Here is a 14,796-nt window from a genome sequence, read left to right as displayed (position 1 = left end):
GATAATTAGATATACTTATTTTTCTAAGTAATGATATAATGTAATATTCGTTTATTGTCTGTATATATATATAAATATAAAAATATACCAAACTGATAAAGACATCGCATGGGACTTGGGAGTACGAGAAACCTTATCCTTTCTCATCATTTTAACGTCACGCTCATCCCAATCCAAAAACTCCAGCACAACCACTACATGATAAAATTGACAAACTTCATCTTTAGCCTCTTCTATACTATCAAAACACGAGCTAAAAAGTTCTCTATATATACCAAAAAACTATCCCATTCTCATTCCTCATCTTATACAACTAAATATCTCTTCTAAGTTCTAACCAAGAACTTCTTTATTATATTTGTTCATATTCAAGCCAAAAAAAAAAATATGTTGGCTATATTTCACAAGGCATTTGCTCATCCACCAGATGAGCTAAATAGTCCTGCATCTAGAAGATCTTTACTTCCTGAAGAAACACTTCAAAAATTTCTATCTGCTGACCCTTCCAATACTTCCTCTGTATGCTTTGGTGATGCTGCTGCTCTTGCTTTTGTTCGTCCTCACTGCAATACCTTGCTTCATCAGACACAAAGGTAAATAAGTTACTAATTTAAGTATTTCCCTCTAAATTATTCATTTTTTTTTCTTATAAAATTCATAGAAGTATAAAGTTGTCTCTGTAATCGGGGAAATATTTAGCTTGAGGCGTATGGGTTCCCCGTGCTTCTCTCCCTAGATCATGTATAGAAATATTATATTTTACAAGATAACTTTGATATAAATATGTGTGCACCCACACTTAAAGTGCACCTCTACAAGTGATCAAATTAGCGGATCAAGTTTCACGTTTTTTTCCCCCTTTTCTAGAATCGAGTTCGGGGATACTTCTTTTTCCTTGTTTTCTTGTTTGGTTTATTCTTTTAGAAACCCTAAATTTAACTCTCTCTCTCTCTCTCTTTTTTTTCCGCATAAACCCCAAATTTAACAGATCGAATCCCTATTCTATTTTTACTCTCTCCATCTTAATTTATCTCCATCTTAATTTATATGGCACCTTTAGCATCTGGACATTCAACCAAATTCGTTTGACCACAATATTTTTATATATTTTTTAATTTATTTTAAATTGGTAATTTATAGTGACTTATAGTATTTTTTTTTTTATGTAGTTTTCAAATATATAAATTTTATTTCAATGAATGATGTAGCATAAAGTTACCCAGTTGATCCCATTTTCTATACAGTAAGATATAAATGGGAAAATCGCTAAACTTATTTTTTTCCCATTTTCTATACAGTAAGATATAAATGGGAAAATCGCTAAACTTATTTAAAAAATTAATTTTGAACTTGTAAAAAGTGTAATGAGTTAATAGTTCAAAATTAAAGGTTACCCGTAAATTCTAGATCCACCTCCCTTGTAATAGTGCATCTATCCTCTTAAAATCCTGGCATCTCTACCTTATACGTTAATTTATGAGGCCGAATCATGAAATCAGCCATCAATACTTGGATTAGGTGGGTTGCCTATGTCACACCTAAGGGATGTGGCTCTTTTCTTGACCCAGCGTGAATGCGGGATAATTCGTGCACGGGGCTTGCTTTTTAAAAAAAAAAAAATTAAAGATTATTTAGTCAGAATTTTTTATGCTGAAAATATTGGGTACTTCGAGTGCTTCTTGTTTTGAATTTTATTTTTATCTTTAATTTCTTTAATATTTGAACCGAGGTACTTAAGCTTAAATGGACTGACATGTACACACCCCAAATTTCGTGGAATTGAAACACAATTATTGTTGTTGTAGGTTGTTTTGTGGGTATGATGATATTTATTGCTTGTTCTTGGGGAGCTTGAACAACTTATGTGCACAAATAAAACAATATGGGCTATCATCAAAAGGTACAAATGAAGCCATGTTAGTGATAGAAGCCTACAGGACACTGAGAGACAGGGGACCTTATCCAGCTGACCAAGTTATTAAGGATTTTGAAGGAAGCTATGCTTTTGTTATCTATGATAGTAAGACTGGAACTGTATTTGTTGCTTTGGTAAGTACTGCTGTATTAGTTGCTACTTCTATTAATTTGTGGAGAAAATGACAATATTTCAAGATAGGTGCGAAATAGTCGCTAATGTATGATTGAACAGTTTTGGTCCTCTAAATTTGCTAAAATTGAGCACTTTGGTTTCCTTTAAATATTTAACTATACAGTTAGATTTAATGGGAAAAAAAAAGTATTTAGTTGGAACAAACCTTTGGAGGTACAATTTTTGCTCTATTTCTAGAGTCAGAGAACTTTTTTATATCCAATTTGTGCTATATTTGGTCTAAGGTTTAGTGTCTAGTATAGTTATTTGTGTTGCAAGTTCTTGGAACTGAAGAAAATTTCATGGTGTTTATGGTTTTATCCTGTTTTCCACGGTTCACGTTATATCTAACACACAGATTTAATGGAGACTAAAAGTGCTCACTTTTCGGTTCGATCATACTTTAGGGAATAATTAAACTTGCCCAAAACATAAGAGATCATTTTTGTCATTTTCTCTAATTTGTGCAACCAGTTGCATTTACTAGAGTTGGAAAAATAAGATTCATTTTGCCGCTGTTCGGTAAAATTGCAGGGTTCAGATGGTGGGGTGAAGTTATTCTGGGGTATTGCTGCTGATGGATCTGTGGTGATTTCTGATGATTTAGAGGTCATTAAAGCTGGGTGTGCAAAGTCATTTGCACCCTTTCCCACAGGTAATATCTCCTAGGAATTTGACATTTAGGGTGCTTTTGGTATGAAGGAAAATGTTTTCTACGGAAAGTCTTCCTAGAAAATGTTTACTTGAAAAATAAGGGGTTGCTTTACTTATTTTATCGGTGTTTGGTAAATTAACAGAAAATATTATCTCAAAAGTATTTATATAAACTCTACCCGAACTCTATGGGGGGTGGGGGTAGAAGGTAGGATTGTCGGGGCGGTGGAGGTGGGGGCTATGGGGTTGGAATGGGATTGGGTGTATCACTCATTTTCAAAGAATTTATCTTAATAGAGAAAATGTTCTTCAAAATATTTTGACCAATTAAACACGAAAAAGTCAAATCTTAAGCAGCAAATTATGCAAGATTTTGTGCCAGCAGAATCAGCCTATTGTCCTAGTGACTGTCATAGTTTTAGTGCTCTACTTCCTGTCCCGAGTTTGGCGTAACGATGTCGCATGACAATTTTTACTGAACGGTGTTTCTCTTTGGTTTAATTGAATACATCTTTGATTTTTTTGGGAATGAAATGGCACAGGTTGTATGTTCCACAGTGAGAAAGGACTAATGAATTTTGAGCACCCAATGAACAAGATGAGAGCCATGCCAAGGGTAGATAGTGAAGGTGTAATGTGTGGAGCTAACTTCAAAGTGGACATGTATTCCAGAGTTAATAGCATCCCTCGAGTTGGAAGCGAAGCTAATTGGTCTGATTGGAATGCTTCTTACTAAATCAATTTCTTTTCTCTCATGCTTTCCATGATCAAATGGACCATATTTGATCATCTTTTCAGCTGTTGTTTGTGTTTCTTCCATGTTGGTACCACTTAGCTTCTTGTAGTTTGGTTTCTTCCCTGTACTTTTTGTAGGTGTGTATATTTATTTCTCTTACTGAAAAATAAATGTAGCATCAGCAAAGATTCAGCTTTGTAAGCTTTCTATCCGAGCAATCGATCAACCTTAGCTTGTCAAACGACAAGGCTAAGAGTTTATAGATCAATATAAATCTCGAGAGTGGATGATTAATCACCACCCTCCCGGCCCGTTCCGAAAACTTTGTATAATCTAATCTTTTTCCTCTTGAGATGGCTATAGGGTTAAGCAAACTATCACAACGAAAAGGCCAAAGATTGCTGAAGCACTGAACGACGATACTTAAGCCATGAATTCTATGAACTTTGTAAGCAAGGACTAGAAGTGCAAAATGTAAGGGGAAGTGAGGCCAAGAAAAAATGGAGGCTTCCATTTTGCTTTCTTATAATCCCCAACCCCAAAGCTGTAATGCACATAAAGGAAAAAAACTTGACGGACACTCAAGAACCACATAATTTACTGAATGAAGATGTCTGAAGCTGGAGTCTTGGCACATTGAATAGTCCTTTTGAATAAACACCGTAACCAAAAAAAGTACTAAAATTATCTGGTTTTGAGATTGTGGAAATATTACAAGTATTCATATCTATTTTGTTCGGACTTTTCAAAAATACTATCGTGCTTGTGTTAGATCCTCTAAAAATGCATTAAGAGTACTTGTACACAAAAACAAATAAAAAGTAAGCTTGTAGCTAATAAGTATTACAGTACTACTGTTCATTACAGTTTTTTTTTTTTTGGTAGAAATTTTGCTCTAACCTTTTGTCCTGGTTCGAAATTTATGACTAACAGAAATTTTAACCCTTGAAACTATACTTCGGAGTTGGAAAAAAATATCTTTGAAAAGGGTATGACATTTGATATTTATTCTGGGCTGGATGTATTAGCCTGATATTAACAAACCAAGGGATTTTCAAACTTACTTGAAATGGTCTCATGTTCAATTAATTGGGAAAGAGAAAGTGATATGATCCATAGAAAAAGAGGAATTAACTACAAATTTCATTGCTAAATAGCCGGTAGCTAGAGGAGTAGAATTTTTTGATCATACGTCGTTAAATAGGATTAGCCATGAATTTTTATTTAACAAGAAGTTGCTAATTTATGTCTTTATCGTAGTGATTGCGAATAAGGAACATAAGAAATCAAAATGCACATGGCTATCACTTTCATACTGGAAATAAATTGGTAACACTTTTCATTCAGAAGAAAACAGGGCGAGTGATTTTTATTTCCAACTCAAAATTTTTACAAAGTGACAACTTTTTCTACGACAAAACAGAATCTCAATTCATATTCTATCTCATCGACTCCCTTTTCTTGTTTGCCTTGCTGAAGGTTAAAGTCAGTCCGCAAAATCTAAGCCAAACCGACGAGTTTCTCACTGACTTCCCATACTTTACGGGCTTTCTCTGCATCACTTGCTTCTTCTGACAACTGGTTCTCAAAAGAAGAAGAATTCTTGTTCCAGCTCCAATAGACACCGGATTTTGTAAGACTTGGATCACTTACAACCTGCACAAAAAAACAAACATCATCTTATGTTAAATCTTTTTTTTTTTCTTGTTAAGGTTAGGCCGCTGGCTTTCTTACTACAACTATACTACTGGTGCACACATACAGTTCAGTAACTTTAGGGGTCACATGGTTGCTGGTTAGGAAGTGATTCATTCATGTATTAAATCTTGCATAACTTACACCATATCTGCTAGCATTTTTTTGCTATGTATAAACTTTAACACACCAAATACGGTGATTGGTTAACAATTTAGAATCTGCATAACTAATACATGTATAAGTTATGAATCAACCTATGTACTATTATTTTATGCAGGATAAAAGATGGAATAACTAAACCCTGCATAACTAAACCCTGAATAACTAATCCCTGCATTACTAATATCTACATATCTCTGACGAGCAACCAAACGACCCCTTAGTGTGACAAACATTAGTTTTGTAACTTTACTGTTATAGTGGTTATAGTTTAATGATAATTACCTGCGCAAGTCGCTTTCCAGATTCTGTCTCAGAGACAAATCCCTTGGTAATAAACTTCTGGAATGGAGGGAAAAGGGTCCTAAACAAGGGGATATGCTCCCTGAATAGCCCTGTTGTGGCTATGCAGCCAGGGTATAAAGAGGCAAATGTGATGCCCGTCTCCTCGTGGTATCGCCTGTGGAATTCCTGCATAGTAAGCATATTGCAAACTTTGCTGTCTTTGTACGCTTTGGCACCATCAAAGTCACCACCATCAATCATGGCTGAGCTGTTAAGCCCGTCCAGTCCCCTTGCCAAACCCCTCAAGTCCCCAAGGTTGGCTTTTGGAGGTACATTTCCAGCCAAAGTATTTGTGTTCCCTGACAAGTGATTTCAGTAACAACGGTTAGTCTCCCACTAAAATGAGTAGTAATTCCGTATTCTAAATCCAATTGACTTAATGACTAGTTGGTTTCGATCCGGAATTGAAACTCTGTTGGTTTTGAGTTGAGAGAGTGAATTTTGAAATGTACATCTAACTCTATCTATACTTGCTTTTTGCACGTATATATAGAATTCAACAGTGGGAACACTGGGTCCTACGGCACCTATGAACCCATAGTTGGGTCCGCCATTGGTTGGTTTAGTTTCCGGAGGCGGAGCTAGCATGTAAGGTACGGGTTCGGCACAACTCAATAATTTTTTATCTAAATCCTATATATTTATTGAGAAATCCACTGAATATGTACTTATAATGAACTTCGGAACCCATTAACTTTAAATTTTGGATCTGCCTCTATATAATTACCTGTAATTGAACCAACAATGATAAGTCTCTTTGAAGGGTAATTAGACTGCTTCAAGTCATCAAGCAACAATCTTGAAAGAAGGAAGTGACCAAGGTGATTGGTCCCAACACTAATCTCAAATCCATCAGCTGTGAATGAGGGCTCTTTGGCAGTAGGTTGATAAACAGCTGCATTGCAAACCAATACATCAAGAGGGTTCCCGGATCTCCGGAAGTTATCGACGAATTGGCAGACACTGTCGAGGGACGCAAGGTCTAAATGCATTATAATGTAGTTCTCCTTAGGCATGCCGGCTGATTTTGCAGCTCTTTCAGCTTTAAGAAAGTCTCTACATGCCATAATTACATGCCATTTTCCTGTCTCAGCCAGAGCTTTTGCTGTGGCTAGGCCTAGTCCTGAAGAGGCTCCAGTGATTACTACACACCCTTTTCTTAATGTTTTCTTTCGTGACACGGGGGCATTGGTAACACCTGGAGATGCAACCACTGTCTCGGCTCTGATAGCTCCGAGGGGAAACTTTCTCTGACTCTGAAATGAAATCGGAACAAATTAATTTCACTTGTGGTCACTAAATTTACTGTTATAGTATGTAAAGTTCAGTTTTTGTAATGTAATATGCCAAAGAGAGTTCTGTGACTTTAGTGTTATGGTGGCGTGACAAAAGAGTAGTATTGTGACATTTTCTTTACTTTGAATGTATATATAGTATTTCACGTGTGGTCACTAGATTTAGTGTTAAAGTATGTAAAGTTTAGTTACTGTAATGTGAAAAAAATTAAAGAGCTCTGTGACTTATGTGTTGTCGTAGGTAATGTTCAGTGATCGTGTACGTGAAAAATGAGTCAATTTGGAAGCTTCTGATTTAGATACATTGGATTTCATACAAGAGTTTTTTTTTAAATGTATATCTAGGTACCTTGACTTTGATTGAAGAGCCAAAATCAGATTTAACATGGTCTGAGAGAGAAATTCCAAATAGACTAGAATCCTTCAAATTTGCACAAGCTTTCCCCTGCAAGATAACAGAAATGAGTAAAAGAAAGAATTAGTTGAAGCTTCAGACTTTAATTGGAGACTTAAGAAGTACTCCGTTCCAAATTAGTTGTCACTGATATTTAAAATTAAATTGAATTAGATCAACTCAATCTTTTACAATAAAATTTAGACGTTCAAAAACTATATGAAAAGTATTACAAGTTGTAACTTTTCTCATGTCAATTCAATGAAAGAATACATTCTAAAATGTTGGTCAAATTTACTTAATTTGACTTTCGAAAAGCGAAACATGACAAATAGTTTAGAACGGAGGAAGTACAAAGGAATACAAACCTCCTTAGGAATAGAGAAAGCAGAAGGAAGCACTGCAGCAGAGTGGAGAGCCATGAAAATAAGGAATTAAGTTTTATTCTAAATTGCCTAAATAAGATTTTAAGAGATGATTCTTGGACTGGTACTACACTAGTATGAATAAAGTGGTAAAGGACTTGGGGCACTTATATATACAGGGAGAAATTATGAGGTGTTACAATGATTCGAGACAAAACAAAATAGTGTGTCCTTTGGATAAGATAAATGTTTTAACGGAAAAGGGCCTAAAATACCCTCGAACTATTGAAAATGGAGCAAAAATACCCTCCATCCACCTTTCAGCCCCCAAATACTCTTACCATTCACCTATTGGGTCTAAAATACTCATATTGCTAACAGAATATTCTGGTCAAACACGTGGCATTTTTTTATTGGTTGACTTATAAAATTAATTAAACTAATTGACCAGATAACCCAAGTGCCCCCACCTCCCTACCCCCCCCCCCTCCCCCCGGTGAATTTTTTTTTTTTTTGAAAAAAAAGTTGACATTTTTTTTTTCAAATGTCAATTTTTTTTTCAAATGCGGGGGCGGGGTGGGGTGCAAAAAAAAATGTCAACTTTTTTTTCAAAAAAAAAAATAAAATTCAGGGGGGGTCAGGTCGGGGGGTGGGGGCACTATCTGGTCAATATTGCAAAAGTTAATTCGTTTAATTAATTTTATAATCCAACCAATAGAAAAATGACACGTGTTTAATGAAAAGATTCTGTTAGTGATAAGGGTATTTTAGACCCAATAGGTGGTGATAAGGGTATTTTAGACCCAATAGGTGGATGATAAGGGTATTTGGGGGCTGAAAGGTGGATGGAAGGTATTTTTGCTCCATTTTCAATAGTTCGAGGGTATTTTAGGCCCTTTTCCGATGTTTTAAAGAAAGAATGTGCTGTGTCAATTGTAAGCCACCAATCAGGCTTCAATTTTTAGATTTCCTTTTGATATTTTTGTGATAAATATTGTAATATATTTCTATATATATTTCTAACCATAACGTTACCTGGTCAAAAAGATGGAGATACTTGGCTCTTTACCCAAAGCAATCCACTTACATTAGGCATGGGCTTTCATCATGGAAAATCTATGGGGACAGAGGATAAAGGGCAGTTGGATTAAACTCCATTGTCACGTGAAGTAGTACTTGTCGAACCCCATTTTAATCGGGGTTAAATTAGGAGTACAACATATTGGTGATTCCTATTTGTTTTATTTAAGGAGTCGCCACCTAATTAATTTAACGGTGAATTAGGACACCTAGATGCTAACTAAGGTAAAGTTAAAACTAAACCTCCGTTAATAGTCTGCTTAACCAATGTGATTCTAGGTAAGGGCTCTATATTATCCTAAAGGGAAGGGGTTAGACATCCTTTAGAATCCGCTAACTACGGTTATCCGACCAAACTTAGGTTAATTAATTTAGGTTAAATATAATGCTTAAATCTTAAGAAAATAGGTCGTAAATGTTATTAAGGTTTTAAAGGAAAACATAATAATACTATTTAAACTAACTTGAAGAAATACATAGTAGTCCGCTTAAAAATAAAACTTATAAATGTTGTTAAGCTTTAAATAATAATTTTATTTTAAAAATGAGACTTGCAAAATATAATGATTTGTATATAAATAGAAGCTTTTTAAGAGAAAAACCTAGCCAATTTAACTTGGAATAAAATGACATTATATGAGTATAGTGATGTAGGAAATCTAGACTTGTTATGAATAGAATGCAAAAAGATTTAAAATAATGTAAATGAAACTTTAAAATTCAATTGGTTAGATATGCTTACTTAATCTTGATATAGGATAAGTGTTTTTGGGCAGCAAGTACAAGTTATAATACGACTAAACGCTAAAGGTATGTAAAACCTATTCCTTCTTTCTTTTGGCATGTCCTAGACGTAAGTATGAAACGATATGAACCTTGGGGTAAATTCTACTCTCTAGTTCCATGCATGACTTATGATTTTATATTTCCTTAATGCTATTGTCACAAGCCTACTATATGATTGACTAATGAATGATGTATAGAAGTTCCTACTCTTAAAGAATTGCACAAATAGAGGCATACTTGACTTTCAAAAGCTACACCATGTTAAGTTGATACATGTACACGAAATCTGAAACGTTTCTTGTTATAGTTTGTTATGAGACTTAAAAAGAACTGACTATGAATATTATTTTGACACTTTAGAGCTGGTTAGTGCTTGTCCATTGAGTCTCAAAAGATGAATTGCATATATGTGGTTGCTATTTATTCTGCTCGTGCTTACCGCTATATCCTTCACTGAGTCCCGGGCCAGGACACGTTCTCGTGCGCATATTTACTATATTAATCACCGAGTCCCTCACTAGAGGGCCGGGACACGTTATATATATATATATATATATATATATATATATAATGATATGATGATATGATGATATGATGACATGATGATATGGAGATGGTGGCTAGGAGGGCATATTCCCTATTACCGAGTCCCTTATTAAAGGGTCGGGACACGTCTATGTTTATGTTTATGATGCTATGATTTTAATTACCGAGTCCCTTATTAAAGGGTCGGGACACGTTATATATGTTATATACAGAATGATTATGCAGCTTTGATTACAAAACTCTATAACGATATTGATATGAGATTTATACAGATGAAATATGTCCAAAGGCAAGTTTTATGAATTTCTGATTGTTGCATTGGGTCCTACATACTTTGTCTCCTTATGAGTCTATTACTACATTTCATGCTTTACATGCTCAGTACATATTCCGTACTGACCCCCTTTCTTCGGGGGGCTGCGTTCATGCCCGCGGGTACAGATGCTTATGTTGGTAACCCGCCAGCTTAGGAGTCCTATCCAGCTATCTTAGAGTGCTCCCTTGTCCTGGAGCCTAGCTTTTTGGTACAGATTCTCCTGTGGTATATATGTGGCTATTCAGGGGTACGGCGGGGCCCTGTCCCGTCATATGATACTGTTGTTATTCTTAAAGGTCTGTAGACATATGTGTGAGTTGTGTATCAATGTTGTTTAGTTGTGTCTATATTATGACTTATGTTTGGGGCGTACCCATTCGTGATGGCAGCCTTGTCGGCTTGCATATACATGTATGTTTGGTATGTTGCATATCGTGGCAGCCTTGTCGGCTTGCGTAGAAATATATATGTTGTTGTTTAAAAATTGTAACTCCTCAGGAGACAGGTGCCTACGACATACAAAATTTTGACAACTTTAAAACAACACCCTACCTTTTTATACAAATAAGTTCATGACATGCTAGTTATAAATGATTACAGTTAACAGGCAATATGAGTGTCCAACTCGGGCACTAGTCATGGCCTACGGGGTTGGGTCGTGACAACAGTGATTGAACTTTCAAAAAATATTCCAAAATATGTATAATATGTGTATATTTATACTTTGATTGAGCCTTCAAGAAATATCTCAAAACACTTTTGTGGCGACTTTTAAATTCGCCACTAAAGGTTCGCTGCAAACTTCCGTTTATTTTTCTATCTTTTACTAGGGATTATAAAAGAAGAACTAAATAAATAAACTAAAGTAACCATCATCGAAAACTTAACAAACTAAAATATATCAACTATGAAATAATAAAATTAGTAAGTATACATTAGTTATACATTTATTAAACATAAATTATACATTTATTATACATAAAGTATACGTTAATTATACATTTATTATACACATATTATACAATAATGATACAGTTTCTATACGTATGATACAGTTTATGTGCATATAGAGTAGTGATACATATTCTATACAACAATGATACGGTTTCTATACATATATGTATGATATATTTTTTATACGTATGATACACTTTCTATACAAAAATGATATAGTTTATATACATATGCTGGAATTATATATACACTTTACATATGCTGGAATTATATATACACTTTCTATACAAGAATGATACAGTTTATACATAAATTATACAACCATGATACATTTTCTATACTTATGTATGGAATATGTATAATATGTAAATCATTAGTGTGTAATCAATGTATAACTAATGTATAATATATGTATGATTAGTGAGTATATGTTGATGATACATTTATTAGGCACAAATTACACAACAATGATATAAATCTATAATACATTTTCTATAGATATACATTTTCGATACATATGTGAATCATTAGTGTATAATCAATGTATAATGTACATACTAATGTATAATATATGTATGATTAGTGAGTATATGTTGATACATATTATGTATGGAATATGTATTTATGTGTGGAATATGTATAATATGTGAATCATTAGTGTATAATCAATGTATAATGTACATACTAATGCATAATATATGTATGATTAGTGAGTATACATTGATGATATATTTATTATACACAAATTACACAACAATTATAAAAACCTATGATACATTTTCTATACATATACGGTAGGAATACATATTCTATAAAATAATGATACATTTTTAATACGTATGATACGTTTTCGATACATTTTCTATACATAGTTGATCTTCAGTGGCTTTTACCAAATAAAAAAAAATTGATCTTTACAGCCGCAACAAATAGTCCTTTTTTTTTTTTTTTTTTTTGCAGCGGACTTTTAGTGGTAACTAAAGTCGCCACAAAAGGTCGCGCTGGCTACACTTTGGGTTTGGAGAAACATGGGCCATCCGGTGGGAATCGTTTGGGCCGGACGGCCCTTTAAGTCCTTTTCCCTTTAGTTTAAATTTAAAAAGCCCAACAGCCAAGCAACCGTTCATGTCCCCTCGGTACGGTCGGTCACAACTGATCATATTAATTCTTTTACCAAATTACTATCAACCACAAATTCATTATTCAATTCTAAAGACACTGTAATATTGGGATTCATTTTCTTACTCTATGCGCGAGAACTGCTGCATATGTTTCACATCTCTATCATAGTTATTAAAATAATAGGGGTGAAAAATACTGTGTAAATTAATTTACTACATGTTGCAATGCAAAGCAGATCCTTAAAGCAAGTATGTCTTATAATTTCATGCAATCACTTGTCTCCTATGTAAATTAAATCTAGTCTATTGATTTATAACAGAGACAAAGTCCCTGTTGATGAAGAAGAGCTCTGCTACCAAATGGCCAAAATACTTCACTTGTGGAAATTTTTTGTCAAAGTGCACTCACACAATGAATTCTGAGAATAAATCAAGAGAACTTTATGCGTCTTGTTGTTTTGTCCAAATCGTGAATAAAATACACAAGGACAGGGCATCATATATCGTATGTACTACTTTTTAGAAAAGTCATAACCATGCAATAGATTTTTCAATCACAAGAATTCATTTCTTATTTGGAAAAAATTATTGCATATAAAATTCTTTCTTAATTGCTTTTAGTCAGTTATAGAAAGAATGGTATATTTTTTATATTTCAAAATGTTGTATCTTTAAACTTCTCATTTTACTCTTAATTTCATTATTTGATAAACATAAAATTATATTTTTCAAGGCATTACTGGTGTGTCATATCTCAAAGATATCTGCGTAGGACCAGCCTTTCGACTACGAAAATTACGTTGTCTATAAAAATGAAAATACAGGAAGGAATTTAATTTCTCAAGAGACACATGAACTTGAAGAAATAGATGCAACAATCAGTTTAGGAAGAAAATAATTCACAGAGATATATACGAAGGTAGAGGACTAAAAGAAACAATGATGATCGACATTCCTTAACTAATAAAAAAATTAAAATTGAAGAAGATTCAGGATCTTTCTCTATAGTAAAATAAACTGTGAACTTATTTAATTTTTGAAGTTGTATTTGTCGAGAAAGTATAATTGCTAATATGTCAATTTCTAAGGGTCTTGGACATGGCAGAGCAATCTAAATGGATGCATACACCATAAATATTGTTTATGAGAATGTATCAAGTGAGATATATGTTTCATTACATATTTATATCTCATAAAATCAAAACAATTAAAAAAAACATTGTATCTAATTAAACTTTTATGGTTCATTTTCGTACATTTAGACAATATTCAATCATCTTGACCTCGAAAAACAAGTTAACGTATAACGAGGCCATATTAATTAATCATTCATGGAAACTTGTACATTATTATATTATGTATAATTGTTTGTTCGAAGATTAATTTTCACGACGTACATTATTTTACAAATCATATACTATATAACTCGACATACACGTGTGACGCACGTGACAAGAAACTAGTATATATATATAAGAGGAAAAGAGCCTTTAAAAAATTAAGGCCACAAGTCATTGCTTTACTGGCCTTTTGATCGAGCTGACCTTGATATAAAATTTCAAAATATGTCCACAAAACTTGCACCATCTCTGAGGAAAAAAGAGTTTAAACCGACAATGTTCTATTTTATTTGTTTACTATATAGTGCTAGTAAGTTTTGTCCTATTAATTAACTATCCTATTATCTATATAAAAATGACTTACTGTAATTTAAGAAGGATCATCTTACCACTTCCACTATTCTCAAAGAAAACAAAGTGAGAGAAAATTAATATTATTGTATAGATAAAAATAAAATTTTGTATGCAAGAGTTCTCCATGTATTTGCATTTGATTGTCAAGTATATTACTAACCCAAATCTAACTAACTTTTCCGAATTGCATTTACTTGAGTACACGTTTCATATATTGCATCATCATATTTATTGGTGATCAAACCTTAAAAACCAACCAACATGGATGAATACATCACTCATATTACACATCGAAAATCTTTCAATAGACCTGTCTTTCTATCATAACCAAATAACTGCACGCCTAACCCCTTCTATCAACATCCCATGATACCTTTTAAAATAAAATTATTTCAGGTGAACTTACCAAATTTAATATCCATCCACTAGGAAATTCTTCTTAGTTTCTACAAGTTTTACTATTTTTAGTATATTTCCTTATCTTCAACTCACTATAAAAGCCCACAATAGGTGATCTCTAACATATCACATATCTTCTATTCACTATAGAAATTAAACTACAAA

At 33.6% G+C, this 14,796-nt stretch overlaps 2 protein-coding genes across 2 annotated transcripts; one reads left to right on the top strand and one right to left on the bottom strand.

Annotated features, from left to right (window-relative positions):
* Window positions 1–292: 292 nt before the first annotated feature.
* LOC132636486 (stem-specific protein TSJT1) lies at window positions 293–3,675 on the top strand. Its single transcript, XM_060353375.1, has 4 exons — window positions 293–593; window positions 1,806–2,049; window positions 2,624–2,744; window positions 3,286–3,675. The coding sequence occupies exons 1-4, from the start codon at window positions 388–390 to the stop codon at window positions 3,477–3,479; spliced, it is 765 nt and encodes a 254-aa protein (XP_060209358.1). The 5' UTR covers window positions 293–387; the 3' UTR covers window positions 3,480–3,675.
* Window positions 3,676–4,787: 1,112 nt separating this feature from the next.
* On the bottom strand, window positions 4,788–7,896 carry LOC132636485 (protochlorophyllide reductase-like). The gene is made up of 5 exons (XM_060353374.1): window positions 7,739–7,896; window positions 7,326–7,421; window positions 6,409–6,937; window positions 5,622–5,980; window positions 4,788–5,135 (listed from the first exon to the last, which is right to left on the bottom strand). Exons 1-5 carry the CDS (start codon window positions 7,790–7,792, stop codon window positions 4,980–4,982), a joined length of 1,194 nt encoding a protein of 397 aa, XP_060209357.1. The 5' UTR covers window positions 7,793–7,896; the 3' UTR covers window positions 4,788–4,979.
* Between the last annotated feature and the right edge of the window lie 6,900 nt (window positions 7,897–14,796).

This window comes from Lycium barbarum, chromosome 4, assembly GCF_019175385.1.
Source record: "Lycium barbarum isolate Lr01 chromosome 4, ASM1917538v2, whole genome shotgun sequence".
Lineage (NCBI taxonomy): Eukaryota > Viridiplantae > Streptophyta > Magnoliopsida > Solanales > Solanaceae > Lycium > Lycium barbarum.
Note: the sequence above shows the minus strand (reverse complement) of the source record. Positions and strands in the feature narration are given on the sequence as shown.

Excerpts from the sequence above, each read along its gene's own strand:
- LOC132636485 (XM_060353374.1), bottom strand. The coding sequence starts at position 7,792 with ATGGCTCTCCACTCTGCTGCAGTGCTTCCTTCTGCTTTCTCTATTCCT. Across the intron at positions 7,422-7,738 it reads CTTTCTCTATTCCTAAGGAG|GGGAAAGCTTGTGCAAATTT; the intron begins GTTTGTATTCCT and ends GTTATCTTGCAG. Across the intron at positions 5,981-6,408 it reads CATTGTTGGTTCAATTACAG|GGAACACAAATACTTTGGCT; the intron begins GTAATTATATAG and ends ATCACTTGTCAG.
- LOC132636486 (XM_060353375.1), top strand. The coding sequence starts at position 388 with ATGTTGGCTATATTTCACAAGGCATTTGCTCATCCACCAGATGAGCTA. Across the intron at positions 594-1,805 it reads TTGCTTCATCAGACACAAAG|GTTGTTTTGTGGGTATGATG; the intron begins GTAAATAAGTTA and ends TTGTTGTTGTAG. Across the intron at positions 2,050-2,623 it reads GAACTGTATTTGTTGCTTTG|GGTTCAGATGGTGGGGTGAA; the intron begins GTAAGTACTGCT and ends GTAAAATTGCAG.